This window comes from Catharus ustulatus, chromosome 1 (genome assembly GCF_009819885.2).
Source record: "Catharus ustulatus isolate bCatUst1 chromosome 1, bCatUst1.pri.v2, whole genome shotgun sequence".
Lineage (NCBI taxonomy): Eukaryota > Metazoa > Chordata > Aves > Passeriformes > Turdidae > Catharus > Catharus ustulatus.
Genome location: NC_046221.1, coordinates 156222013 through 156246147, shown reverse-complemented (window position 1 = coordinate 156246147; position 24135 = coordinate 156222013). Strand labels below are relative to the sequence as shown.

Below are 24135 nucleotides of genomic sequence, written 5' to 3'. Positions count from 1 at the left end.
GTCTCCTCAGGTGGCTGGTAAGGAAAAATCTCACCAGAATATTATTTCACCGAATGTCCAAAATTACCAGTATATCAGAAGATGATGAATAAATTTCAAATCAGTTTTCAAAATGTCATTCTAATTTTATTTTCACAGCAGGGAATTAATTCCTCGGGCATTCAGAATGCATTTTCCTTTCTCAAATCTTTGTTTCCTGATATCCTTTCACTACATATGTGTCTGAACACAGTGAGACTGGTACCTTGTAACATATTCATTTTAGTAAAAGGGTTCTTCTGTAAACTTCTCTTGACATTTTTGTCAGGAGTATCTGCACTTTCTGTGTTGTATGTGTTCAGCATGCATTGTACATTTTTGAGGATAGTTTGTAATTGCCATTATGATCTGAAGCAGCAGAAATTAGACATAATTGACTTTTGAAAAAACAAGCCTGCAAATCTTATGTAAAATATAACATTCTTAAGTTATATATTCATAATTTACCTTTCCCATTATTCTTGGTGAATACTTTTATTGATCTGATATGGTGCCACCTTTTTCAGGTTATGTAGCCCAACTTTTTGCCATCTGCTGTCAGTAAGAATGTCAAGGTAAATTACTTTTCCACAGTTTTTAAATAATATTTTAGGCATTCTTTAGCATTTCTCCTTTCCCATCAGACAGATTGATTGAAAAAGACGGTTCTGATGTCCCATTGAATTATTTTCTGTGTTCTGTTTAAAAAAGTATGGTACTCTGCAGTTGAACACAGCACTTGGAAAGAGTTCTTCTTTCAAAGCATAATTATTCCCTCCTGCTATGGAATCTGCAGCAGATAAAACTTAGAAACTTTATAGTATACAATTATTTGTCAGTGAACCAGTCTTTGTAGTAATTCAGTATTGTCACTGAAAGAAGAAGTAATTGGTGAATGACAGTCTCAGAAATTACAACTTTTAGTACTTGGTGACTAGTAAATGAACATCTCTTTGTCCTTTGAAAGCGTAATTTCTCTTCCAAGTGTTGGTAAATACTATAACTAACCCACAATTGGTATAGAAGAGTGAATGCTGCGTTGCTAATGGAGCTCTTTGTTCTGCCTGAGTAATAAGTTAATGATTTTGTAAGTACTGGAGACAAGTAAAGTGCTAGGCATGTAATATGTGTTTATTACTCTACTATTATTTCATTTACAGTGCTCTCTGCTGAATTATGTTTAGTCATACTACTTTCCCATCATTAAACCATGATCTATTTAGAGTTGATTTTTCCTAAATATTTCCTAAATATTTTGGCACGATGATGTTAAAATTTTTTTATCAAATGGAACCAAGTGTACCAGGGAGATGTTGCTGTTATACATGCACAGGTCACATTTTGTCCAGCACTAGAATGTGACATCTTTGTTTTGGGAAATGACAGGTATTCACCTGGTAACTGTAGTCATTCATACTCCAGTTTAGCCTAAGGCTTTGTTATAATTCTTCACAGTGATCTCCATTTCCTTCACAGTGTTTTGAAAAACTCGGCTTTCTTTTGTTTCTGCCTAGTCAGACTGGTGAGGATTTGTGGGACAGCATCAATGGCCCTGGCTTCATCTATTCATACTGTTATTGCCTGATGGATTGTTGTTTATTTTAGGCTGTATCTGCATTATGAATTCATATCTCTGTCGGTTATGAAACCTTGAAGAAAGTTACAGTCTGAGCGTCATAATCTCCTCCAAAGAGTGCACCACAGTGTGTGCATCAGCCTCATCCTTGCCTGAACACAGGATGCAGCAGAGCCTGCATTCACACCTGAGGAGGTGGTACAAAAGCAGAACAGTAACAGAATAAGGCTGGGGATGAGATTTACATCCATGCATTTGTGTGATGCTGTGCGCAGAAGATTCTGAATACGGCCATGTGCTGTTGGAACTGATGAAATGAAAGCTTTCTATACTTGTATTTGGGGAAGGGTTCGTGTTGCATAGTGCCTCAACCTGTTAAATTATGGTCAGGAGGTTTAAGTGACATTTGCACGAATGTTTTGTGACTTCTTACAAACTTTTTGTATTAAATGGATTGATTTGGAGAAGCTTATGTGAACAATTCCAATGAAGGAACAATATAAAAACAGACACACGGTTTATTTCATTACTCTCTTTTTGAAGTGTCTTTTTTTATGTCTTTGAGTACACAATTATAGAGCATAGCACAGAATGTCTTCCCTGAATATTGCCATTGCTCATCCAATAGCAGTCAGCATAAAGATTGGTTTCAGTCAGTCTATAATGAGTGCAAAATCCCCAGAAACAACTGAGTTGTTCTTGAGGGAACAGGATCTTAATTCAAAATCATTTTAATGATCAATTTAAAACTTCTCTTTGTGACTAAGCATCCTTGAAATAAGTGATAGGGGGATTTTATTATTTATTTAATATACTGCTTTATTTTTAGCAGTTAAATAGATTATTTTTTCTAACAAGCAATATTTGATTAACTTGGTTATGTACTGGCAGATGAATGACAATGTTCTGCTATTTAATTACTGTGTGCTATTGATCTTAGGTGGTTTGAGCTGGAACTTGTATACTGCAGTGTGAAGAGCTCACTGGGAGCAAGCTGGGTAGGGAGACAGCTAGAATTTGTGGTTATATGCCTCATTAAAAATTTCATTCTGGCATTGTTAAGTCAAAGTAGCTTGAGGTAAGTTCTGTCCTGGAAAAAGGAAACGAAGGAGCAAGGAAAAGAAGTGACTGTGATAAGCCTCGGCAGTTCTGGTGATGTCAGTTGCTCACATGAGCCCTCCTGTTCCTGTGTTTGTTGCTGCCTGCCTCATGCCACCAGACCCATTTAAATGGTTGAGAGCTGCTGTAAATTCTCCTACTGGTGGACACATTTACAAACATTCTTAAAATTTGCACATTCTTTATTTGCCACACCATTAGTAGTCACAGTGCAATATTTTAAGCCATAGCAGAGGTTCTATCACCAGCTATCTGAAGGAGCAGTTTTCATATTTCCATTTGCATGCAAGATTTTGTTTCTATTTCTGTCTTAATGTGCAAGTGCTGTTCTGTTTTTCATTAAATCTGCGCTAAAACAGTCAGGAAGAAATACCTCTTTGACCTGATTTTTCTTAATTTCTTTTTGTTGGGTAATCTGATGATTGCATTGTAAAGGAATGAAAAGAATATCATACACAGAGAATACAGTGGTTGCATTCATTCTTCCAATCCTTGGATTTAACTATTTTGTAGTAGCCTGACCAGCATCCACATCTGTATTCTTCATTTTGGAGAGTTAAAAAACTGCAGCCTTTTGATGGGTTGATGTAAAGATAATTGTTGTGGGGTTTGTTTTAATTGTTTGTTAGTTTCTTCAACTCAAATGCTAATTGCTGTGATGGATGGATATGAAAATAACATCAATGCAGCAAAGAGAAGTTTTGAGAGCACTGAAATCACCCCTTTCTTTTTGGCTGATAGTTGAACAAACTTCTTTTGCTAGAGTAGTGTGAAAGTTCAGGACGCTGGTGGAGGGTTTAAAAAAGTTACGGGAAACAGCTGAGTTTTTTCTATTAATAGTGAGGTTTTTTAGGAGTTTTACTGCATTTATTTAGGCAGACAGGTATTCAGTCACTCCTATAAGAAGACAGAATGCTTTCTTTTTTATTAGATAGATTACATAGTTAACTCAAAGCTGTGGTCTCTGAATGTGGAGTTTTGTTTGCCTGTATGTTTTAGGGAAATACTGAATGAATAATATGATGCTACATTCTTCTGTTCTCCTGCATGATCTTTCTTTCAGGTTCATTAAGTCATTCATTTTTCCATATCCTCTAAATCAACCAATTCAATAAGACCTTTAAGCACCTGTGCTTGAAAAATTTTGGTGGTTTGGGTTTTTTTAATATTCTCACTTTTTATGGTTTTTCAGGCTTCTACATTGTCAGTCTCAATTGACAATATCTGTAATTCTACAGCAGTGATGAGAGAAATCTTAAGCAGGAAATACAATTTATGTTGTCATGCATTTCTGTACACAGCATGTCATGGATTTCCTCAATATTTCCTCTACAGAAATATGGAAATGTAAAACTATATTGTATTTATTAGGAGTTGTGGATTACTTCTGATTTTAATTAAGGATTTATTTTTGCATGACTTCTGCAATTTACTTGTTACCCACAATTTTTTATGCCAGCTTTTGGCTAAAAAGTGCTGACAATCAAGAACTACAGAAAATATTAGCAAGTAAATGTTCCCTGTATTAAAAGGACAATGAGATTTTGGTTCTTAAACATCCATTGTTTTTCTCTGATTACATCTCAATACCTGGATAATTTATTTGAAAATTATTTAAATTAAAAGGCTTTTTGTAATGTTGAAACACAGTAGAGTAATTTTGTAGAATACATGTGCTGATAGAGTTACAGTGTAGTCTAGAAGAGTGCTTGCAGTGTAATTAAGTAAAGCTGTGGCACTTTGACATCTGCTGATCTCAATGACACAAATGTTATTGCTTTGCAGCTCCCACAAATGCCAGCAAATACCACTGCTTGAAATGTTTGTGTGATGCTAGCCTATTTTTAAGCTTTTGGGATAACTGCACTCAATCTTCATTTAAGGCACCTATTTTTCAAAGATCATAGGGATATTAGCTAATTAGCCGTGGAATTTAATTGTAGTTTACTTTATAATTTTCTTTTCTAGAGCTCCTTGTAGCGAAGAGGAAAAGGGGCAGACCAAAAGGGTCCACTAAGAAGTTTTGTGTGGATGAAGATGTGGCAGAAAATAACCCTGTTCCCAGCAAAGAGACTCCAGCTGGGACAGAAGAAGGCCCAGAACCCTCTGAAGTCTCACCAGGCAGCCTGGAATGCAGGAAATGCAATCGGAAATTCTCCAACACACGACAGCTGACTAAACACATCTGCATTATTGTTCTAAATGAAGGAGAAGAAGAAGGAGATGGAGGTAAGAAAACATCCAGCAAAAATGTCTGAAGCAGGTTGTGGGACACTGTGTTCCCACCATGACAGCTGGCTTGCAATCCTCAGTGCTGGCTTTAAATGGAATGGAGTTGTTTGTTCCTTGTAACATAAAAAAGCAAAACTGTACTTAGACAAGGTATTTAAACTTCTTTCAAAGTGACCAAAATGTTTATTACAGTAATGATTGTCATACAACTCCCTGAAATGCTTTGCATTAGCAACTGTTCTGTTTCTCACAAAGTGGATTGTAGCTTTTCAGTGAGAAGTGGTATAGGCCATGCAGGTATCACACATAGCTGAGGAAGGATGGTCCTGTACAGGTGTTTCTGTCCTGTGACTTGGGAAACCTGAATTCTGTTCTCTTCTTTTGATAGAGTTTGCTGTTCTGGATGGCTTCTTTTACTGTATAAAAAATAATGTCAAACTCAAACAAAGCTTTCTGTGAATGATGGTTTTTGGCATAGGAGAGTCCAGCGTTTAAATTTAGGTTTGAGATTGATTTTGGATATATTCAACTTCTCAAGCTTTTATTATAAAAAAGAGCAGAATAAAGTTATTTTCAGTTGTAAGGAACCTAAAATGACCATCTTGTCCAACTTCCTGTCCAATTCAGGGCTGACCAGCAGTAAAAGGTGCTGCTGCTGAGGGCACTGTCCAAATGGTTTCCTAAACCCTCATTGGCCTGGGGCACTGCACCCCAGTCAATTTAAAGAAACAATATTTGTTCAGAATAGAGTAGTTGAAGGGATGTACAGTAATCATCTCCTCTATTCTCTAATCTATCTCCTCTACCTGTCTGTTTAACTTTTCCCTAAGGTGGATGTCACATACATACAATTACCTTAACTTTATGTGAGTTTTGTGAAGATGGTAAAATTTAGCTTTTGCTTTTGCTACAGTTGCTCAGTATGATATTGTGGATTCTGCCTATAGACAAAATATGCCATTGATTTTCCAGTTTTCTGTTACTCTTTCTAGTCTGTTATGATTATATACAACTAGTATGACTACTTTACTTTCATTGAAATGTAGAGTTTAATTTCTGTGGCAAAGCTTAATTAAAATGAGCTTAGAATGTTGTCAGAGTAGAGAAACTCTTGCTTTGATAAAGTACCTGGTTATATTTTACTGTCATTAATAGTACAATTTTTCAACTACACAAAATGAGAGTTACTCCAGCTATCTCACCTCTGACATCCCAAGTGTCCATGCCCTCTGCTGTTTGTGTGTGCTAGGTCCAGTGTTATTATTTGTGTTATTTTAGAAATGTCACCTTTTCTAATGTCCTTCTAAAATGAATTCTCAGGTCAAAGTATAAACTCAAATTATCTGTTCTTGACCTGTTGGCTCATTAGAGCTCCTAAATCTTATTTTCGTTAGTCTACAAAACACACTGGCAAATTTTCCAAACTAAATTGCTCACCCTTTTCCTTCTTCATAAAGAAAATAGCCTCAGTTTTGGGCAGATGAAACTTTTTTTTTTCTGTTTATTCTATGATAAAAGTAAAACAGTCAAGCAACAAATTACTTGGGGTCACCAAAACAAGGGGTTCCAATTTTTGGAAGCTTTCTATCTGGACTGCAAACTGTGAAGGTATTTGGGGCTATATAAAGACATAATTCTTCCTTGGAATGCATCTGGGAAATTCAGTTTTCAGCTGTCTCCTGATTACTATCCCATCATAGGAAAAATTTTCACTTCTGGCTTTACCATATGAACTGGCTTGAGACAACTTTTCAGTTTCTGAATATGTAGATGAAAGTAGTAGGTATGTTGTTATTTTCTTCTAAGAAAGTGTAAATACAGTCAGTAGCTCAAAACTCTGTGGAATGGGCAAGAGCAGCATGTTTTCTGCTTAGGGTTCTCTATAATAGTCTCTATAATATTCCCCATAACCTTTTGCATAATCACAGAATCACTAAGTTTGGAAAAGACATCCAAGGTCACAGTCCAACTGTTAACTCAGCATGACCATGTTCACCACTAAACCATGTCCCCAAGTGTCACATCCACAGACCTTGTGAATGCTTCCAGGGATGCTGAGTCCACCACTTCCTTACAGCCTGTTCTGATGGTTGATCACCTTTTCAATGAAGAAAATTTCCTAATATCCAATCTAAACCTTCTCTGGCACAACTGGAAGGCATTTCCTCACATCCTGTCGTTTCTTACCTCAGAGAAGAGGTATAAGAGCTGACCCCCAGCTGGCTACAGCCTCCTTTCAGGAGTTATACAGAGTGATAAGGTTCCCCCGAGCCTCTTTTTCTCCAGGCTGAACAGCCCCAGCTCCCTCAGCTGCTCCTCATCAGTCTTGTGCTCCAGACTCTTCCCCAGCTCCATTGCCCTTTTCTGGACCTACTCCAGCCCCTCAATGTCCTCCTTGTAAACTGAGCACAGGATTTGAGGTGTGACCTCAGCAGTGCTGAGTACAGGGGGACAGTCCCTGCCCTGCTGGCCACATTAATTTTGATACAAGCCAAGGTGCTATTTGCCTTCTTACCCACCTGGGCATTTGCTGGCTCATGTTCAGCCACTGTTGATCACAACTCCAGGTCCTTCTCTGCCAGGCAGTTTTCCAGCCCCTCTGCCACCAGCCTGGAGCACAGCATGGAGCAGTTGTGACCCAAGGGCAGGACCTGGCACTTTGCCTTATTGAACCTCACTCAGTTGGCCTCAGTCCATTGATCCAGCCTGCCCAGATCCCTTTGCAGAGCTCTCCTGGTTCATACTGTGGCATGAGATGTTTTTTTGCTGTTCTGCTCTTTTCTTTGTATTTCCTTTATATTATGGTTGATTTTTCTGACTCCTGCTTACTGTTATACTTATGTCTTCAGGGAAGTGTTTAGAAATACAGGCAGATCTTTCTTGTTACTCTTAAGAGTCAATTTAGAACCTATTTATCAGTTTGGTTTTTTTTCCTTCAATCCACTGGTGCCAATTTTCTTAAGAGTTGATGGAAGATTTTATTGAATCTTGGTCTTTTATTGAAGGTCTTTGAAAATATAATACCTGCCTCTGCATGTCACAGACAGTTCAAAGTGGGTGGCTAAAATTCACAAGAGCTTTAGCTGCAGGTTCTTCTGACTTAATCTTTGATATTTTACCCCGTACATACAGGTTGTGTTTTTTTCCTTTTATTCATGTATTTTCCAACTTGAAGTAATTTTTATCTGTTTTCTTTTTAATGCTTCTGAGATGTTTCTACAGTTTTGAAGTTTATACCACTTTCTCATGTTTTTAATTTCTTGCAAAGCTTATTACTCCATGGACATCTGGTTAATAATCAGATGTTTTCACTTTGCAGTGTGTCTGGCTGCAATGAAGTTAACTTTCTTCATAGCACTTGATATGATGCAATGTTCTATAATTTTGACCAAAATAATGTTTTGGCTATTGCTAAAATATGCTGAGCATGAAAATATTGAAAATATATGTGTGTGTGTGTATATATATAATATAGTTATTCTGTGTGCTATTCTCTATTCAGAGAAACTGAGTACATGTTTTGAGTGGGAGGTTAAATATTCCTAGAGGTTTCGACATAATAAAATGTTTTTCTGTCTATTATAGGTCAACAAGAAAAGTGTTGAAATACCTAATTTAATGGACATTTAAAATAAATAAATCACTAGAAAACTCTTGTTGAAACTAGAGTTGAGACTTCATTGAAACTGCACTTGTATTGTTCAGGGGAATAACTGGCAATGCAGAGCCCTCTGCTGTTCCTTGCTTGTGTAGTTAGTGATCTGCATTGATCTCTGAGGTCAGTGACTCATTGATAGTTCTCCTGCTCTTCCAGAGTCACCAGACCTGACTGGTTACTGACATCCTCTGTGCATCTGATTTGATCCTTGAAATTATAATGATATAATGATTGCCTTCACTTTGTGGGCCTGTTCACTTAAATAGGAAAAAAAAAATTACTTTTTTTCAAATCTGGAGTCTTGGCCCTGCCTGGACTCCAGGGTGCCCAGAAAGCAGCTCCCAGCTGGATTGGAAAGAGAAAAATATAACAAAAGTTTTGTGGGGAGAGATCACTTGCCAATAACCATCACAGGAAAAACAGACACAACCTGGGGGAATTAATTTATTACCAAATAAGAGCAGGATAATAAGGAATAAACCCATTTAAATCTCCAAATCTCCATCAGAGAAGCCAAACTGTAGCCTCCCCTGCTACCAAAACACAAAGCCAATATAGCACAGGATTGAAAAATGTCCACTGTATTTCCAACTTCCCCATGCATATTCTTAGAAAATATATTTTTTCATAGAGGGCTTATTTGCCTAAGCAAGTTGCTGTTTCGTAAGCCAAACTGTGTGTACACCTTTTTCTTTTTGGTTGAACAAAGTTAACAATTCCGGCTAATGATTTGGATCTGGCTGGCAAGATACAAGTGAGGACATTTAATGGCTGGGGAATGGCATTTGAGTGGAAGACAGATTACAGTCCCTTCTCTAGAGTGAACCATTCAATCCTGCTGAAGTGGGAGCCTACATATATCTTAAAAATGTCATTTTTGGCCTTAGTTTAAAATGGCTTTGCCATCAGCTGGATTCTAATTTAAATTAATTCTTCCTGCAAGTAGGATGTCATTCTCTGCAGGAGAAACAATTGGCTGTGTTAATTTTAAATGGCCAGTTCACTTCTTTTTTTTGAAGCTGCTCTCCTGCTGCTATGAAATATCACTTTTTTAGAGGTTAAAAAGCAGTGATTTGAATGAAGAGTAGTTTAAAAACATGCCAATTAAGGCTGTGTAGCTCTGTCTGCAAAATGCCATACATCCAATTACAAATGTTGAGAGCAGTCCCTCCAATTAATGACTCCAACAGAACCATAGGACCAATGCAGTTCAGTTGGACTCTGGAAGCCCTGATTAATTCAGAGCTGGCAGCAGCTTTGCTGATCAACAGACATGACCATTTCTTAATTGTGTTAGAAGCAGCTCAGCGTTGTGTTTCTTGCACAAACACAGTGCTGGGGAGGGGAGGTGACTTTGTCCATCTGTTGGACCCAGGTGCCAGCTGACAAAGTGTTGAGCTGATTGCTTAGCAAGGGAGGTGCAGAGTGAGACAGTTTGTCTAAACAAACCTGTTCAGGAGCAAGCAAAGGCTCTTACTGCCTGGAGAAACTCAGCTTAGCTATTCAAGTGGTATATACTCCATTTTCTCACAAATCATCTTAAAATCATCCCAGAGTGTTCCTTTATAACCCATGATAGTTATTATACAGCAGAACTCTCCTAGTTGAGGTGGACAAAGCATTTATTTGACACTCTAATCCACGATTCTAAGAGTGAAGGATTTTTTTCCAGGAAGACAGCTAAATACTGATGAGATGGCCACATGCTATAGAAAGGCTGTTTGAGCCCTATAGTCAAAGTTGAAGCTCTTTTTAATTAAAACTTAAAACAGACTTTGTCTCCCTTTTAATCCTTCCCTAAAGCACACCTTCCACTTCAGGGTTTTTTTGGTATAGAGGGAATTCAGGAACAAAGCAGCTGTTATTCAGAGTTAAGGTGTTTGTTCATTTGGTGATTTGATAGGGAGTGTTGGTTTGAAGGATTTCTGTTACACACAGACCATGAAATAGTTCTCTTTGTAGCAAAAAGCTTTGGCAATGTGCGCACCCCAGCTCCTTATCAAGTTGTTTCTGGAACATGTTTCTTCTCAGACATGGGTAGAATGGGGCTACTGCCATCAACAGGCATCAAATTAGTGAATAAATTTTAATGTTTAAATATGAGAACTAGATCACTGTAGAGAGATGATTTTTCTTTTGATCAGATGTGAGGGTGAGAATGTTCTTACAGATCCTCAGCACTGGTAGCAGGTGTATGATCAGGAAATCAGTGAAGTTTTCTCCCTGCTGTGTCTTGCCTATCTATGTGTGTGCTTTTTTGTGTTAAATGAGATTGCACAGCACTCAGTAGCCTCTCACACCTTTGCTCATACAGAATGTAGGGGCTGAGTCTTCTCAGCTCATATTTGAATCATACAGGCAGTTGAGATTCAGTTCTTTGTTTGGAGTACTTACCAGCTTTAGGTTTGGTATGAAAATGTTTTTGTATGGCCGTAATTTTTAGTGCTTATCCTGCATGCACAAATATTCTATATGTATGAAACAGCACCATTTTAACAAAGAAATATTTTTATATTGCAATTCTATCTGTTGTTTTTTAATCTTTTAAAATAGTATTTGTGGTTTGTTTTGAAAGCAGGGAGACAGTCAGCAGTATTTATTGTAATACATCTCTTCACCTTGACCCTTGGTTGGACTGAAAGCACTGCCAAAGGGATCTGCCTGACAGAGGCAGGTCAGGAAAGAAAAACAATGTGAAACATTTGTTGGCTTTTTACTGGGGTTGTAGTTATTCACTAACATGGATCACAAACAAACTCAAATCTGTGGTTCTCCTTATTTTAGTAGAATTCCAATACTCAAAAGTTAATAGAGTTGTGTATTAACATGAAAAGGTAATAAATGTTTTTGTTATTTGTCTTCTGCCACTTTACTTCCTCATTAAACTGATTAATGGTTAGAATCTTTCTAATGATTAGAAAGCGGAGCTCAGGAGTAACGTGCTTGAATTCTATTCATGTGACTACTAGGAGTTACAATTTTCCCTAGTGAAGTGGAGAAAATTCTGTTCTCCTCATCAGAGCTTTCATTCCACTATGTGGTTCTGGATTTCTTTTAGCTGAAGCATGTTTTGTCCATAGATATGTAAAATCTTTTGGGGCTTTGTTCTAATGCTTTTCAGTTTTACATACTGCCCACTGAACAAAATCAGATTAACTAACCCAGTATGTGAAGTACCCTCAGAAAAGCAACTCAATAAGCAGATTGCATTCTCAGGCACATGGTGTGGCTCTTGGGCATGGTCCTGTGCAGAGCCAAGGGTTAGACACCATGATCCTTGTGGGTCCCTTCCAGCTCAGTTTATTCTGTGATTCTGTGTGAGAAGACTTTCTTGTGTTGGTAGCCCGGTCCAACAGAGAAATTTGTGATGATTTCATTTTATTGTTGCTAATAAACTAACAGAGGCTGTTTAATGAAGAAAATGTGAAAATATGTGTTTGTTTTATAGAATCACTAAGGTTGTGAAAGACCTGTAAGATAGAATCTGATTTTTTCCTTCCACCCCTGCTGAGCACACCAAAAGAAACCACTGCACAACCAGGTTCTGTTTGAAGGGGATTTTTCTTTATCTTCAAATATCCCTTTAAAGTATTGCAGAAAAATATCAGTGTTGGAACTATGTGCTTTTAGTACAAATTAATAATTTACAACTATATTAAGGAGTTAAATGGGGACATTATGAAACTCTTTGTACTTATAAAACAGCAATATTTTCCAAAATCATAGAAGTCCACAGAGAAAAATCTAGTTGAGAAGAGGGACAGATCAAGGCATTTTTGTAATGAAATTGAAGAAATCATTAGTAGGTGCTGAAAAGCTGTGGGACTCTTCAGGCAGATGAGTTGGAAACTGAGCAGAATCATGACTGGCTGTGTGGTTTTCCTCATTCTAGAGATTCTAAATATGAATTTCAGGCTTACAGTTTAATATTAAATCACTGCCAGTTGTCAGTGTACAGATTTCTATCTCAGGATGCCTGGGAAAGCTAAACTTCTTCCTGCACACCTTGTTTCCTTCTGGTTCTGTGTCTAGTAAAGAAATTGTGGTTTATACAGGTTATGTGATCAACCCTACTGCTTTAGCTTAAAGACCTGCTGCTTTAGCTTCTACTTTGTCCTTCATTTATGTAAGGAACAGCCAGGACACTTCAAATCTTTGTTCCATTACAGTCAGACCACAGGGGCAGTCTGTTTCAATCTCAGCTGAGTATTTACAAGATGTTACTGGAATTAAAACAGCCACTTCCATGTTCCATCTTTTCACTCCTTCTGCTGTTTGCATATCAGAAACAAGTCTGGACACACTACAGCTTTTCTCTTACTGTGTTTTTTATTTGTATTTTATTTCCCTATCTCATTACAGCAGCTACAGCATATTTTGTATATACATGGAATTACTTACTCTGGAGCTGGAATCATCTGATGTAGATTGAGAGAGAAAAACAAAAAAGAAAAATTCACTGGGTTTATTTATAATTTTCTTCCATTAGTTTCTTCTTTCTTTGTTCATTGCCTCTGGAACATTTGCATAATGCCTTAATTTGCAGTCTTTTTTTTTTTTTTTGCATCTTCTACCACTTCATTTTATATAAGAAATGTTATTGGTGTAAACTCAAGACTTCTCTGATTTTTTTATCTGTGCTGCTAATTATTTCTCTATAAAGACAGTTATTTTTTTTTCTTTTACTTTTTAATTTTTAGAATTTCAGTAAAGGAATTCCTCATTTACTTTTAGAAAGAAATCAGCTGGTTACTGGTTACTCATTTTTATCTCAGAAGAGTGTTTTGTATACAATTGTTGTGTGGCTTTCTAGTTCACAGGTTGAAAACTTATCCAGTTTAAGAGGTTGAAGCCATTCTGAACAGCAACAGGGAATGACTTGGAAGTGCAGGACTTCAAAATGAGGAGTTACATGTCAGGAGTTAGGTTGAACCTAGGAACTATTTTGAGCCCTAATTATTCTTGAATCAACACTAAAAAGAAAATTGTGTTTCTGGCTGTTGATTTACCAGGAGGAAAGGAAGAAGGCCTAATCCAAAGAGATTGTCAAAAGTCTTTCTATTAAATAAAATTGATAGTGAGGCCAGTACTAAAAGAAATAATCCTAAGATCATCAGAACAATTAAATACGGAAAAGAGAAAAGTAAATTGTACATTAATTGCAAAATCATGAGAACTTCGATGGAGTTTGTAGCATTTCCAAAGAAATGCACAATAATGTGGATGAATTTAGAAGCACATGTTTCTGAGAGTGTTTTTAAATTATGATTTTTTTCTCTCTATTTTCTTTGTTTGTATAAATATCATATTAGTTTTATTAACTAGAGGGGAAAACCTTCCCCTTTAGGCATCATGCAGCACATCTTGTTTTGATAACATCTTTCTTTCTATTGTAGCATAAATTTTCTCCCCATTTCTTCTTGCAGTGTTAGTAAATGTGTTACCTGCGTTGCTTTTGTACATAGTTACCTTCTTTTTGATGTTTGCTCTTCAGGTAATGATTCTGACGTTGACCTTGACAGGAAGGAAGATGAGCGAGAAAAAACTCCCAAGAGGCCCAGAGCTCAGAAAACAGAGAAAACAGCATCAGCTAAGGAGACTGAACAGGTTTCAGGAGCTAAAAATCCTATTATAAGTGTGGTTTTGACAGCCCATGAAACGATTCCAGGTAACCAAAAACACCAATTATATATATATTTTTTTAATTATGCTGACACTGTATAAAATATTCATTGGTCTAAGGCCAAGTTGCTTAGAATATTTAGTATATGAAAAATATTTAGCATTATTTGGTTATCTTGATACAGAATCTCTGCATCTGGCAGCTATGGAATTTTAGAACTTCAGTCACATTTCTACAGAGGTACAAGAAATGCTGGACTTGGCTGTAGTTAAGCCATTACTGCACTGACATCAGTTATGTTTAGTCTGTGAATAGTGCTGAAAAAGGAAATGATAAAACACTGACCAGAGAAAAGTGTAAATATATTTGAAAATCAAGTTCTATATAATGATTAGAGGTTTCAACCAATTTAGTCAAAACTAGATTTGCATTTTGCAGTTTATATAAACCATTAACAAGTTATAAACCATTAACTATACTGACTGACTGTCAGAATCCCTTTTTAATAGTTCTATGCATTATTTTCAGCTTTGTAGTTTTATTGTTTTCCTTTTCATTATTGCTAACATTTCTGAGTATTTGTTTTGTTTATAGCTCTCAGAACAACTTGAAGGTCTTCAATTTGTTGTTGTGGGTTGGAAGCTAGCAGGATTCTCTGTGTTGTTAATACCTTTTGATATTGAGATCTGTGGTGTGCTGGTTCAGGGGCTCATGGAGATATAAGTGGGGTCCTTTAGATGTTAGATTATGGATATAGACAAACCTCCCTTCCTCAGGGCTTTTAGAAAGAGCCATAACTGGAGAGTGCTCCCTCCTGGTGCTAAATTTTATGCAACTTGTAAGAGTTTTTAACTTAGACCCTTACATTTCTGGGCAAGGACTAGAAGAATTTCCAAGAGGGGAAGGAAAGACATGGTGGATAATGTAATCAAGGATCCATTTCCTTACAAAGCTGGCCTAAAAATGCAAATGAAGTAATAGTAAATATAGATAATGAAACACATGTAGGAAGCATGTGATGCAGGAGAGGAAATGTAAATCTAGTGGGTTACTTTGTTACTTAATTACTACCTAGTAAAATTTTTCTTTGGGCAGCCAAAATTTTGGGCTTTCTTGCACATAGGCTTTTTGAGGTACTCAAAATAGCAAAATAACTTAAACTTTGGAGGTACTTGGGCATAGTACAATCAAACATTTAGAAGGCTTTAATGAACCAAAAGGATTTATGGTCAAGTATGAACCCACAGCAGTTTTTGAAGGTAGTCTCATCTATTTGACTGACAATTAATAATCCTGTTAAATTCAAGTTCCCAGCTAAATTATGTGAAATAAAAAAGTTAGTACTCTTCAAAAAGTTATGAATTGTCACCCAACTTTTCAGGACTTGGAAATTCTGGAAGATAGGATATAAGTGATTAAAGATTCAAAAGAAAAATATTTCATTTAATGCAATTATGGTTTAATTTATTTTTCATTGATTTTCCTTCTATTTTTTTCCCTTTAATTTCCACAGTCTCACTATATCTTAATGTCGCAAGCAATTCTTAGACAGTTCCCCTTTCTCAGTAATACTTAAATGTCTGGAGTTTTTAATAAAGATCTTTCACAGTCTTTTTCATAGTCATTTTTCTGGAGATTGATCATGTGCTGAAGAGATGAGTTACTGCTGTAGACTGCTGATGAAGAATATAAATAGATGAAATAGTTCTTCCTTCTCTTCTGCTTTCTGTGTACTAGACCATCTTAAATTTAAGTTGAAAATAAAGTTTAAAGTTCCTTAAGCACTATCTAAACTTAGTCCTTCCTCTGCAAGCCTTAACAATCTGTACCCATCTGTTACCCAGTTTTGAGGGTGCATGGAAATATCCCTTTTTGTGTCCATTGCAATAAAATTCAGTTGGAAGATTTCAGATGACAATTAGAAAAATAGAGAAGGTCTTAAGAATGTATTTCATTCCCAGTATTAAGGAACTACTTAGACTGTATTTTTCCCCTCTTAAAAGAAAAGATTCTTTTAGAAGTATTGCATTAATACTTTGCTGCAACTTTGCTAAACACTAATGATGTTTGGGACAATGCTTTATATAATTTAGATTATGATTAAATTGATGTCTTCAAAATCCCTTTGAACAAACAGGATCAGTCAGTTTTTAACTTCCCAGAAAGGACATTTGAGCATCTTTGATTTTCCCCAGTTTTCCTTTTCTGTTATGTTTTCTTGGGAGGCATATAAAAGGTAATAGATTTACAGCTATAGAAATCTGAAAGCTGGCATTAACCCACAGAGTAAATACAGATTGAATAAAAATTATAGATTTTTTTTTAGTGCAGGCTTTGAAGTTCTTTGGGAGGCTTGAGAGGTGAGCCTGGGCAAAGCTCTTGCAGGGCAAGGCCAAGCACAGGATATGGAGTGATAGGATAAGGAGAAGTAACTTCAAACTGAAAAAGGGGAGTTTTAGATTAGGTTGTAGGAAGAATTTCTTCACTCTGAGGGTGGTGAGGCATGGAAAAGTTTGCTCAGGGAATTTATGGATGCTCCATCCCAGAAAGTGTCCAAGGCTAGGCTGGATGGGACTTTGAGCAACCAGCAAAGGTGGCTTTGCTCACAGCAGACAGGTTGGAATGAAATGACCTTTAAGGTCCTTTCCTACCCAAACCATTCCATGGTTCTGTAAGTGGAGGGGTATAGAGACCTTGAAGAGGAGTGCTGAGTTCATGAGCACACCAAAGTATCAGATCAAACACAGGACAGTTTTTGTAAGCATCACAATTAAGAGAAAGAATAACTACAATCATGTGCACTTCTGAAAATTGTGTGAATTTTGTGTGAAACTGAAAATAGTTTTGAATGGCAGACACTTTTTTCATAGTCTGTTTTTAAGAGCAAGTGAGCAAATTCAGCCAAATATTCCGTCATCTCGGTTTTTTAATGTATTTTATTTCCCATGTTTAAATTCTGTAAGTTATCAAGGTGTCTAAAACCAATTTATTATTCATGCTCAATTAGTGTGATTCAGGAGGGATGTGAACATTTAAATTATTGTTTTATGTAAATTCTGTAATATTTTAAAGGCTCAGCTTGTTGCTAGGGGATTTGTTTTAAGTTCCTGTGAGGATGGTCAGTGGTAGATTGTTTTCAAGAAATACAAAGATGACATGAAGTACTCATTTTCTTGAGAATAATTATTTTTTGTTTTCTAGAGGAATTGGATTTTTTTTCCAACTACAAATTCCTAATACAATATTGTGAAGGCTTTTCTCTCCCTGATTTCCACAGTCCATAAAAGTCCAACTGAGTTCTCATGCTACTATGTGAGAGGATTCTATCTGTAATCTATGAACACTTAGTTCCTTCTTCCATCAAAATTTTTGGGCATTGGGGAAGAAGTGGAAGAATGTAGTTTTGCTTAAATTTGTCATTTTGCTTGCTGTTTTGGGACTTAGTTTAACTGATGGCAGTCTTTTTGACTAAAAACAGTCTTTTTTGTTTAGGATAATTTCTGTTCTGTAGCTCATGGAATGATGGTTGTGGGTTTATCACACATCTGAATAGATTTAATATTGGACAAAATGAGTTTCCAGGGGAAAGGAGGAGGACTGGGACTACCCCTTTTCAAAGTGTATTGATCAGTAAGTACAGACTGCTGTCACAAGCAAGTGCTGTTCTCCAACCCCAGCTTTCTGTCCTTCAAATCATTCTGCCTGTTTATGCCTTCAGTAGTAAAACACACTAGAAAATTAATAATGTATTTGCAGAAGGAGAGATATGGTGTAGATTTTAAGCAGATTCCCTCTTTAATCCTCTTCATGAACTTCTGTGCTGGTACTTCTCATTCAACATGTAGTTAAATAGAGGGCCAAAGATACTGTCCCTATGCTGAATTAAAGCAAATGTTGAATTAGGCAAGGTTAGGAAAATTAAACATTTCCCCTCTGTGTGTGAGCAGGTGTTTGTTATCATGGGTTTACAGATTGATTTAGCTCTGCCAATCAAATATCCAGCTCTGGTGAAAGGGGGAATCTTCATCCTCCTATTCACGGGTCTGTGTTTCTGTTTTTGTCTAAATTAAAATGTGTTCAACCCACACAAATATTAAATGGTCCTTTTCCTGGTTTTTTAGCTTTATTTTGAAGGTTAGAGATAGGTTTTCATGGAGAACTTTGGGATTATGGGTAGGGTTGGTTTCTGATGATTTGACTTTCAGAACTGCCTCATTATGGATCACACACATTTGGAGCACATTTCACAGGATATTGTGGAAGGTGGAAAAACACATTCCTTCAAAAAGATTGTAAGAGACAAATATTCACTTTGTACCCATAGTACATTATTTTGACTGTAGAGACCAGAGTGCCTACATTATGAAGATTTTTTTTATACTTAAACTTCAGCTAAAGTAATTTTTAAAACAAAAAACTTTGATCTAAAGGCAGGTTGCTGCATCTCTGAAGGGAAGAAAAAAGACACTTACTGTGTAAAGTCTCATGAATTCTGACAGTTGTTGAGCTGGTGTTTGCATCTAGATTATCATATTTAATATGCATCAATTAATTTGTCTAAATCCCATCTTGAATGAATTTATATTTTAGGTCTCTGACATTATGCAGTAATTGTTCTGTAACTTAATTACATGTGGGGTGAAATTGCATATTCCTTTATTTTGTTTTAAGGCTGTATTGAACTTTTTTTGTGAGTTGTGAGATAGTGATTATTCACACTTCTCTTTTTTTCACGGTATTTCTAATTACAGAGGTTTTTTTTCTGATACTTCACTTTCAATTACCTCTTTTCCAAGCTGAAGGTCTCTGAATTCTGTATCCTTCTCCCAAACAAAATACTTCTGATTTTGTCTTTGTTACTGTTTTCTGGTTCTTTTGTATCCTTTTTTGTGATGTGTACTTGAAGTTTTGGGACATTTTCAGAATTAGTTGAATTAATAGGAATTAGGTTGATGTTCTTTCCTGGTTTATTTGTGATCCATTCCTAATAATTCTGTTGCCAATAGTCTAATTCTATTAGTTTGTTGATAAGTATTGGAAAGCTCTGTAGTGAAGGACAGGATGCTTTTCCAAGGGACAGACTGTAAGAGACTGGAGGCCATCCCTGAGTTTGAGAGATGAGGCTCACTGGGTAATGCTTATCTGTAGAAGCTGCTGTCAGAATGTCATGAGGAACTCAAATCTTATTCTTCTGAAGGCAGATTTACTTAGATGATATTGACTGAAAAGAGGAAAGCAAAAGGCATAAATAAAGTCTGGTAAACTAAAGTCGATTCTACCTTTAAAATAGAGATATGATAGTGCTGGAGGAAGGATTTCTCTGAAGGAAATGATCAGTACATTTCAAGAAGTAAACTTCTTTTTCTTCCCCTGATATTTATATGCTTTGACTTCTTGAAATGATTGCCTAGGGAAACAGGAAAACCTTTATCTTCCTTATTGGCATATGACGTTTTTAATGAAAAATAAGACCTTGTACATGTTTGCCTTGTCCTTAGGCATTTCCCTAGCCTGGATATTGAGGACATTCTTTTGGTATTTGGGGCATGTGGGGGCTAGGCTGGGTGAAGCCTAGAAACCAATTTTCTCACTTCCTGGGCATATGCTGTAGTCATTATTTTGTGATCTGGTGGTGACTGCTGGTGGCTGCTGGTCCATTGTCACCCGCAGCATCCCAAGTGGATGGAGACATCTAAAGCTTCTTAATGGTTCCCTATCTTCCAAGGGTGGGAAGTAGCAAGCTCCCACTAGGAGACATGATTGCCTTTTGTGAGCAGGTACTTCATCAGCAAGTCTGAAAATGTGAAAATCTCTCTTCAAGTTTTTAAAGACATTCTCTCTGTGAACTGCATAGGTAATTTAGAGGCAGGAGCATGAGGATAACCTTGGAGCATTCTGCCCACTCAAAGTATGCAAAATACTGGTGAGTTAGTATTTATCTAGTGAGTGTATATTTAGTTCACCCAATTTAGGTGATTAAATTTTTATAGTGGTAGTACGAAGGTCTATTAAACAGTTCAGCAGTCCTTTTAGGAAATGCTCAAACATCCTGAAATGCAGAAGGGCACAGAGGAGAGTTAGTGTGGAGCATTTAATGAGGATCTTTGTCTCACAGTCAGGAAATGGGAGGCCTGGAAGAGGCAATCATGCATAGAAAGCAGTTTAAGACCTATTTTTTTTAACTGAGTCACTCTAAATATAGAATTTGCTTCTATTTTAAGTACTGAAGTTTTAGAACATTTTTCCTGGTGTCTGATGTCTATCCTGTTACCTTTGTACTGAAGCCACAGACTGAACCATGGCTCCTGTGCTGTAATGACAAGGTCCCATCTCACTGGGCTACCACAGTGCAATTTGGGAGATGCAGTCCTGTGGACAGCCTGACATTTGTGGGAGAGGGAGGAACAGGAGGAGTAGAAGTTAAAATGTTTTGGTGACATTTAGGGTGAAAACTTGGAAGATCAGTTCTGTTGAAGCAGCAGAATCTTTAGAACAGAACTGAAAGCATTATTAAAAAACAGTAGTGCAAAAAAATCTGGTTTTAGATACAGCCAATTTAGTGAGAAACAGAGCTATTACAGTTTAGTTGCTCTGTTTACAGAGTTGGCTGATGTCCAGCCTGATAGGAAAAGCATCAGTAGCTTTGCATACTCTCAAATGGCCTCTTCTTAAAATATTTCAATTTCCCTCTTAAAATCACTCTGAAGGACCCACAGAATCTCTGTTTTTCTCCTTGTTGTCTGCAGCATGTCTTTCCTCCATGTAATGTCACTAAGTTTTTCATACCTGTTGTTGGGTAACCCCCACTGTGGTTTCAGAGACTTTATGTTAATGCTGCCTATATTTAAAAAATAATAATCTCAGGAATCTGGGCTTAATGCATTCAGTAGAGCCCCTTCTGCTCCCAGTGGAGATTGAGAAGTGCACAAGGAGAATAGAATCAGAATATCCTGAGTTGAAAAGGCTCCACAAAGATTGAGTCCAGCTCCTCCCAGCACAGGACAGCCCCAAGAATCACACAATGTGCTTCAGAGCATTGTCCAAACACTTTTTGAGCTCTGTCAGGCTTGAAGCTGTGACCACTGCTCTGGGAAACCTGTTCCAAATATATTTTTTTACTCTGAGGGATGGCAATATACTCCAAAATATAAGGAGTTTAGGAAAAAATGTACAGAGTTTTAAATATAGGCTAAACTGGTTTTTAGACTAAACTTTTCCTTGGCCTTATTTGTGGAACTGATTAAACAGCTTGGCATAATTTTTTGAAGGATGTGGTATGAAGCAGAAAATTCAAATTTTATTTAGAAGATTTGCAATCTTTTCAAGGTAGAAATAGTTGGATGTAGAATCTCCTTGTGGCAGCCATCAAGCACCATAAATAATGCTCTGAACTGTCAGTCGTGGCAAGTTATTTAAGCAGAACTGTGGTGTAAGTACTGATGGCTTCTGGAAGTGTTTCCATCATTAACAACAGAAACTAAAAGAGTCAAACTAATAATTACAGAGTTTATGTTTAATTTGCACTTTTGTATTACAGACAATGCACATTTTTAATGAGCGTTCTTTTCATTCTTCCTTTAGGAGCCAGAAAAATTGTTCCTCTTGAGGCTTCTCCTCATGAAAGTGAACCCACAGCTCCAGACACAGCAGTTCAAGACCCATCACAACGGAAAGGATATCAGGAATATGCCATTCAGCAAACCCCATATGAACAGGCAACGAAAACAAGCAGGTAACTTGGAAGTACTTATATTTGTGTCCATGCAGAATATGAATGACGTGCTTCCCCATCCATTTGCATAAAACTGGGCTGTTTTTCTGAGACCTTTAAATAAAGGAACAGCTGAAAATCAACTATGAATAAGTTGTATAATTTAAAATGCCTTTGGATAATACATTTTTCTTAAAAACGAAGCATTTTTGTCCTTTATGAATGTTTAGGGAAATTTCAGCACATTATGTTACCATTATGTTATTTACTACTGTAAATATAACTGTGTGTTTGGGTTTTTTTAGGTTGGGTCCAACTCAACTGAAGATTTTTACCTGTGAATACTGTAACAAGGTGTTCAAATTTAAGCACTCCCTCCAAGCACATCTGAGGATTCATACAAATGAGAAACCTTACAAGTGTTCTTACTGCAGTTATGCCAGTGCCATCAAAGCCAACCTGAACGTTCACCTGCGGAAGCACACCGGGGAGAAGTTCAGCTGTGATTATTGCACCTTCACTTGTCTCAGCAAAGGCCATCTCAAAGTCCATATCGAAAGGGTTCACAAGAAAATTAAGCAGCACTGTCGTTTCTGCAAAAAGAAATACTCAGATGTTAAAAATTTGATCAAGCATATGAAGGAAACTCACGACCTGCAAGATAAAAAGGTGAAGGATGTTTTTGATGAGCTTCGCTTGATGACACGAGAGGGCAAAAGACAACTTCTCTATGACTGCCATATTTGTGAGCGCAAATTCAAAAATGAGCTGGACCGGGACCGTCACATGCTGGTTCATGGTGATGAGAGACCCTTTGCTTGTGAGCTCTGTGGCCATGGAGCCACTAAGTACCAAGCCCTGGAGCTGCACGTTCGAAAACACCCTTTTGTGTACGTGTGTTCTGTGTGCCTGAAGAAGTTTGTCAGTTCTGTGAGGCTCCGTGCTCACATCAAAGACGTGCACGCAGATCTGCAGGAGGATTCTGTTTTTAACAGTTCTATCAACCAAAGCTTCTGCCTGCTGGAGCCAGGAGGTGACATCCAGCCAGAAGCCCTTGGTGAACAGCAGACACAAACTGCAGGTGAATTGACTGCCACAAGTACTGATGCTGTTAGCACCCCACAGCCATCTGCTTCTAAAGGTGAATCAGCAGCTGCTGAGGTAAACCATGATGGTCAACATAATGGTGATGGAAAAATTGATGCAGTCCTTTCCTTAGAATTGGAAAATCCTCTGATAAAAAATGTAGCAGAGACACTGTGTCAGACAACAGACATAGCAGTCCCAGACATTCAGCCCTGTGTAGCATCAGATTGCTTCCTGCTGAAAAATGGTACTGCTGGCCCTGAGGAGTTAAAAGGTTCTCCACCAAATGAAGAGGAAGTTAATCACTGCAGTTCTGTAAATGAGCAGGGTGAAGAAATTCATCTTTTACTATCTGAAGACAGAAGTTTAAATGTGAGTCAGAGCAACACTATCACTGAGAGCCTTCCAGTCCTCGAAGAGACAATCCAATCTGTTCCTCCTGGTGAATCAGAAACATGCGATGCACCCATTCAGAATTCAGCAGAACCCACAGACCCCTTGGCAGCAGCAGAAGCTGGTGCAGCCACCAGCCCACAGGCAGCCTCTTCTAACACAGCTACAGCCAGTGGGGGGAATGGATCTGTCGCCTTCATGCAGATCTTGGACAGCTTGCAGAAGAGACAAATGAGCACTGAGTTACGTGACAGGATAAGGAAGGTTTATGGAGACTTGGAATGTGAATACTGCGGTAAGGAGCAGTGGAATTATGTTTGGGGTTTTTAAAATCTTACACAGTGAGCTGTCTTTTTCCTGCTCCTCTGGTTTACAGTGTTTGATATATTTGTGTATCTTGGCAGCAGCATTAGTTTTGTAGTTCAGTATGGATTCTGGGGTCCAGTGGGATTTGCTTTTTGCTGTACAAATAATGTGAAATGAGTCAAATCTCCTAAAAAAAAACCCCACTAGTGGAATTTAGCAAAGCAGTGCCTTCCAAGGCTCAATTTTTGCTGATGTGAAATTTGATAGAATTAGATTATTTCTGTCCACATGCATCTCCCCAAGTTACAACTTTCACTGAGACCAAGCGCAGCAGATTTAGGCATGTGATCAACATTAGTTCAGTCCATGCTTTAATACTTGAGCTTCATTATCAGCTTAGTATAAAATTCAGT

General features: G+C 37.3%; 1 protein-coding gene across 2 annotated transcripts in view; it reads left to right on the top strand.

Moving 5' to 3' along the window:
* LOC117003159 (zinc finger protein ZFAT-like) overlaps nucleotides 1-24135 on the top strand; it is a 113538-nt gene that overhangs the window by 49508 nt on the left and 39895 nt on the right. For both annotated transcript variants that reach the window (XM_033072833.1, XM_033072825.1), the window contains 4 exons: nucleotides 4682-4942; nucleotides 14098-14271; nucleotides 21808-21958; nucleotides 22243-23711. In XM_033072833.1, the coding sequence (XP_032928724.1) occupies nucleotides 4682-4942; nucleotides 14098-14271; nucleotides 21808-21958; nucleotides 22243-23711 (2055 nt within the window). The remainder of the gene's footprint in view (nucleotides 1-4681; nucleotides 4943-14097; nucleotides 14272-21807; nucleotides 21959-22242; nucleotides 23712-24135) is intronic.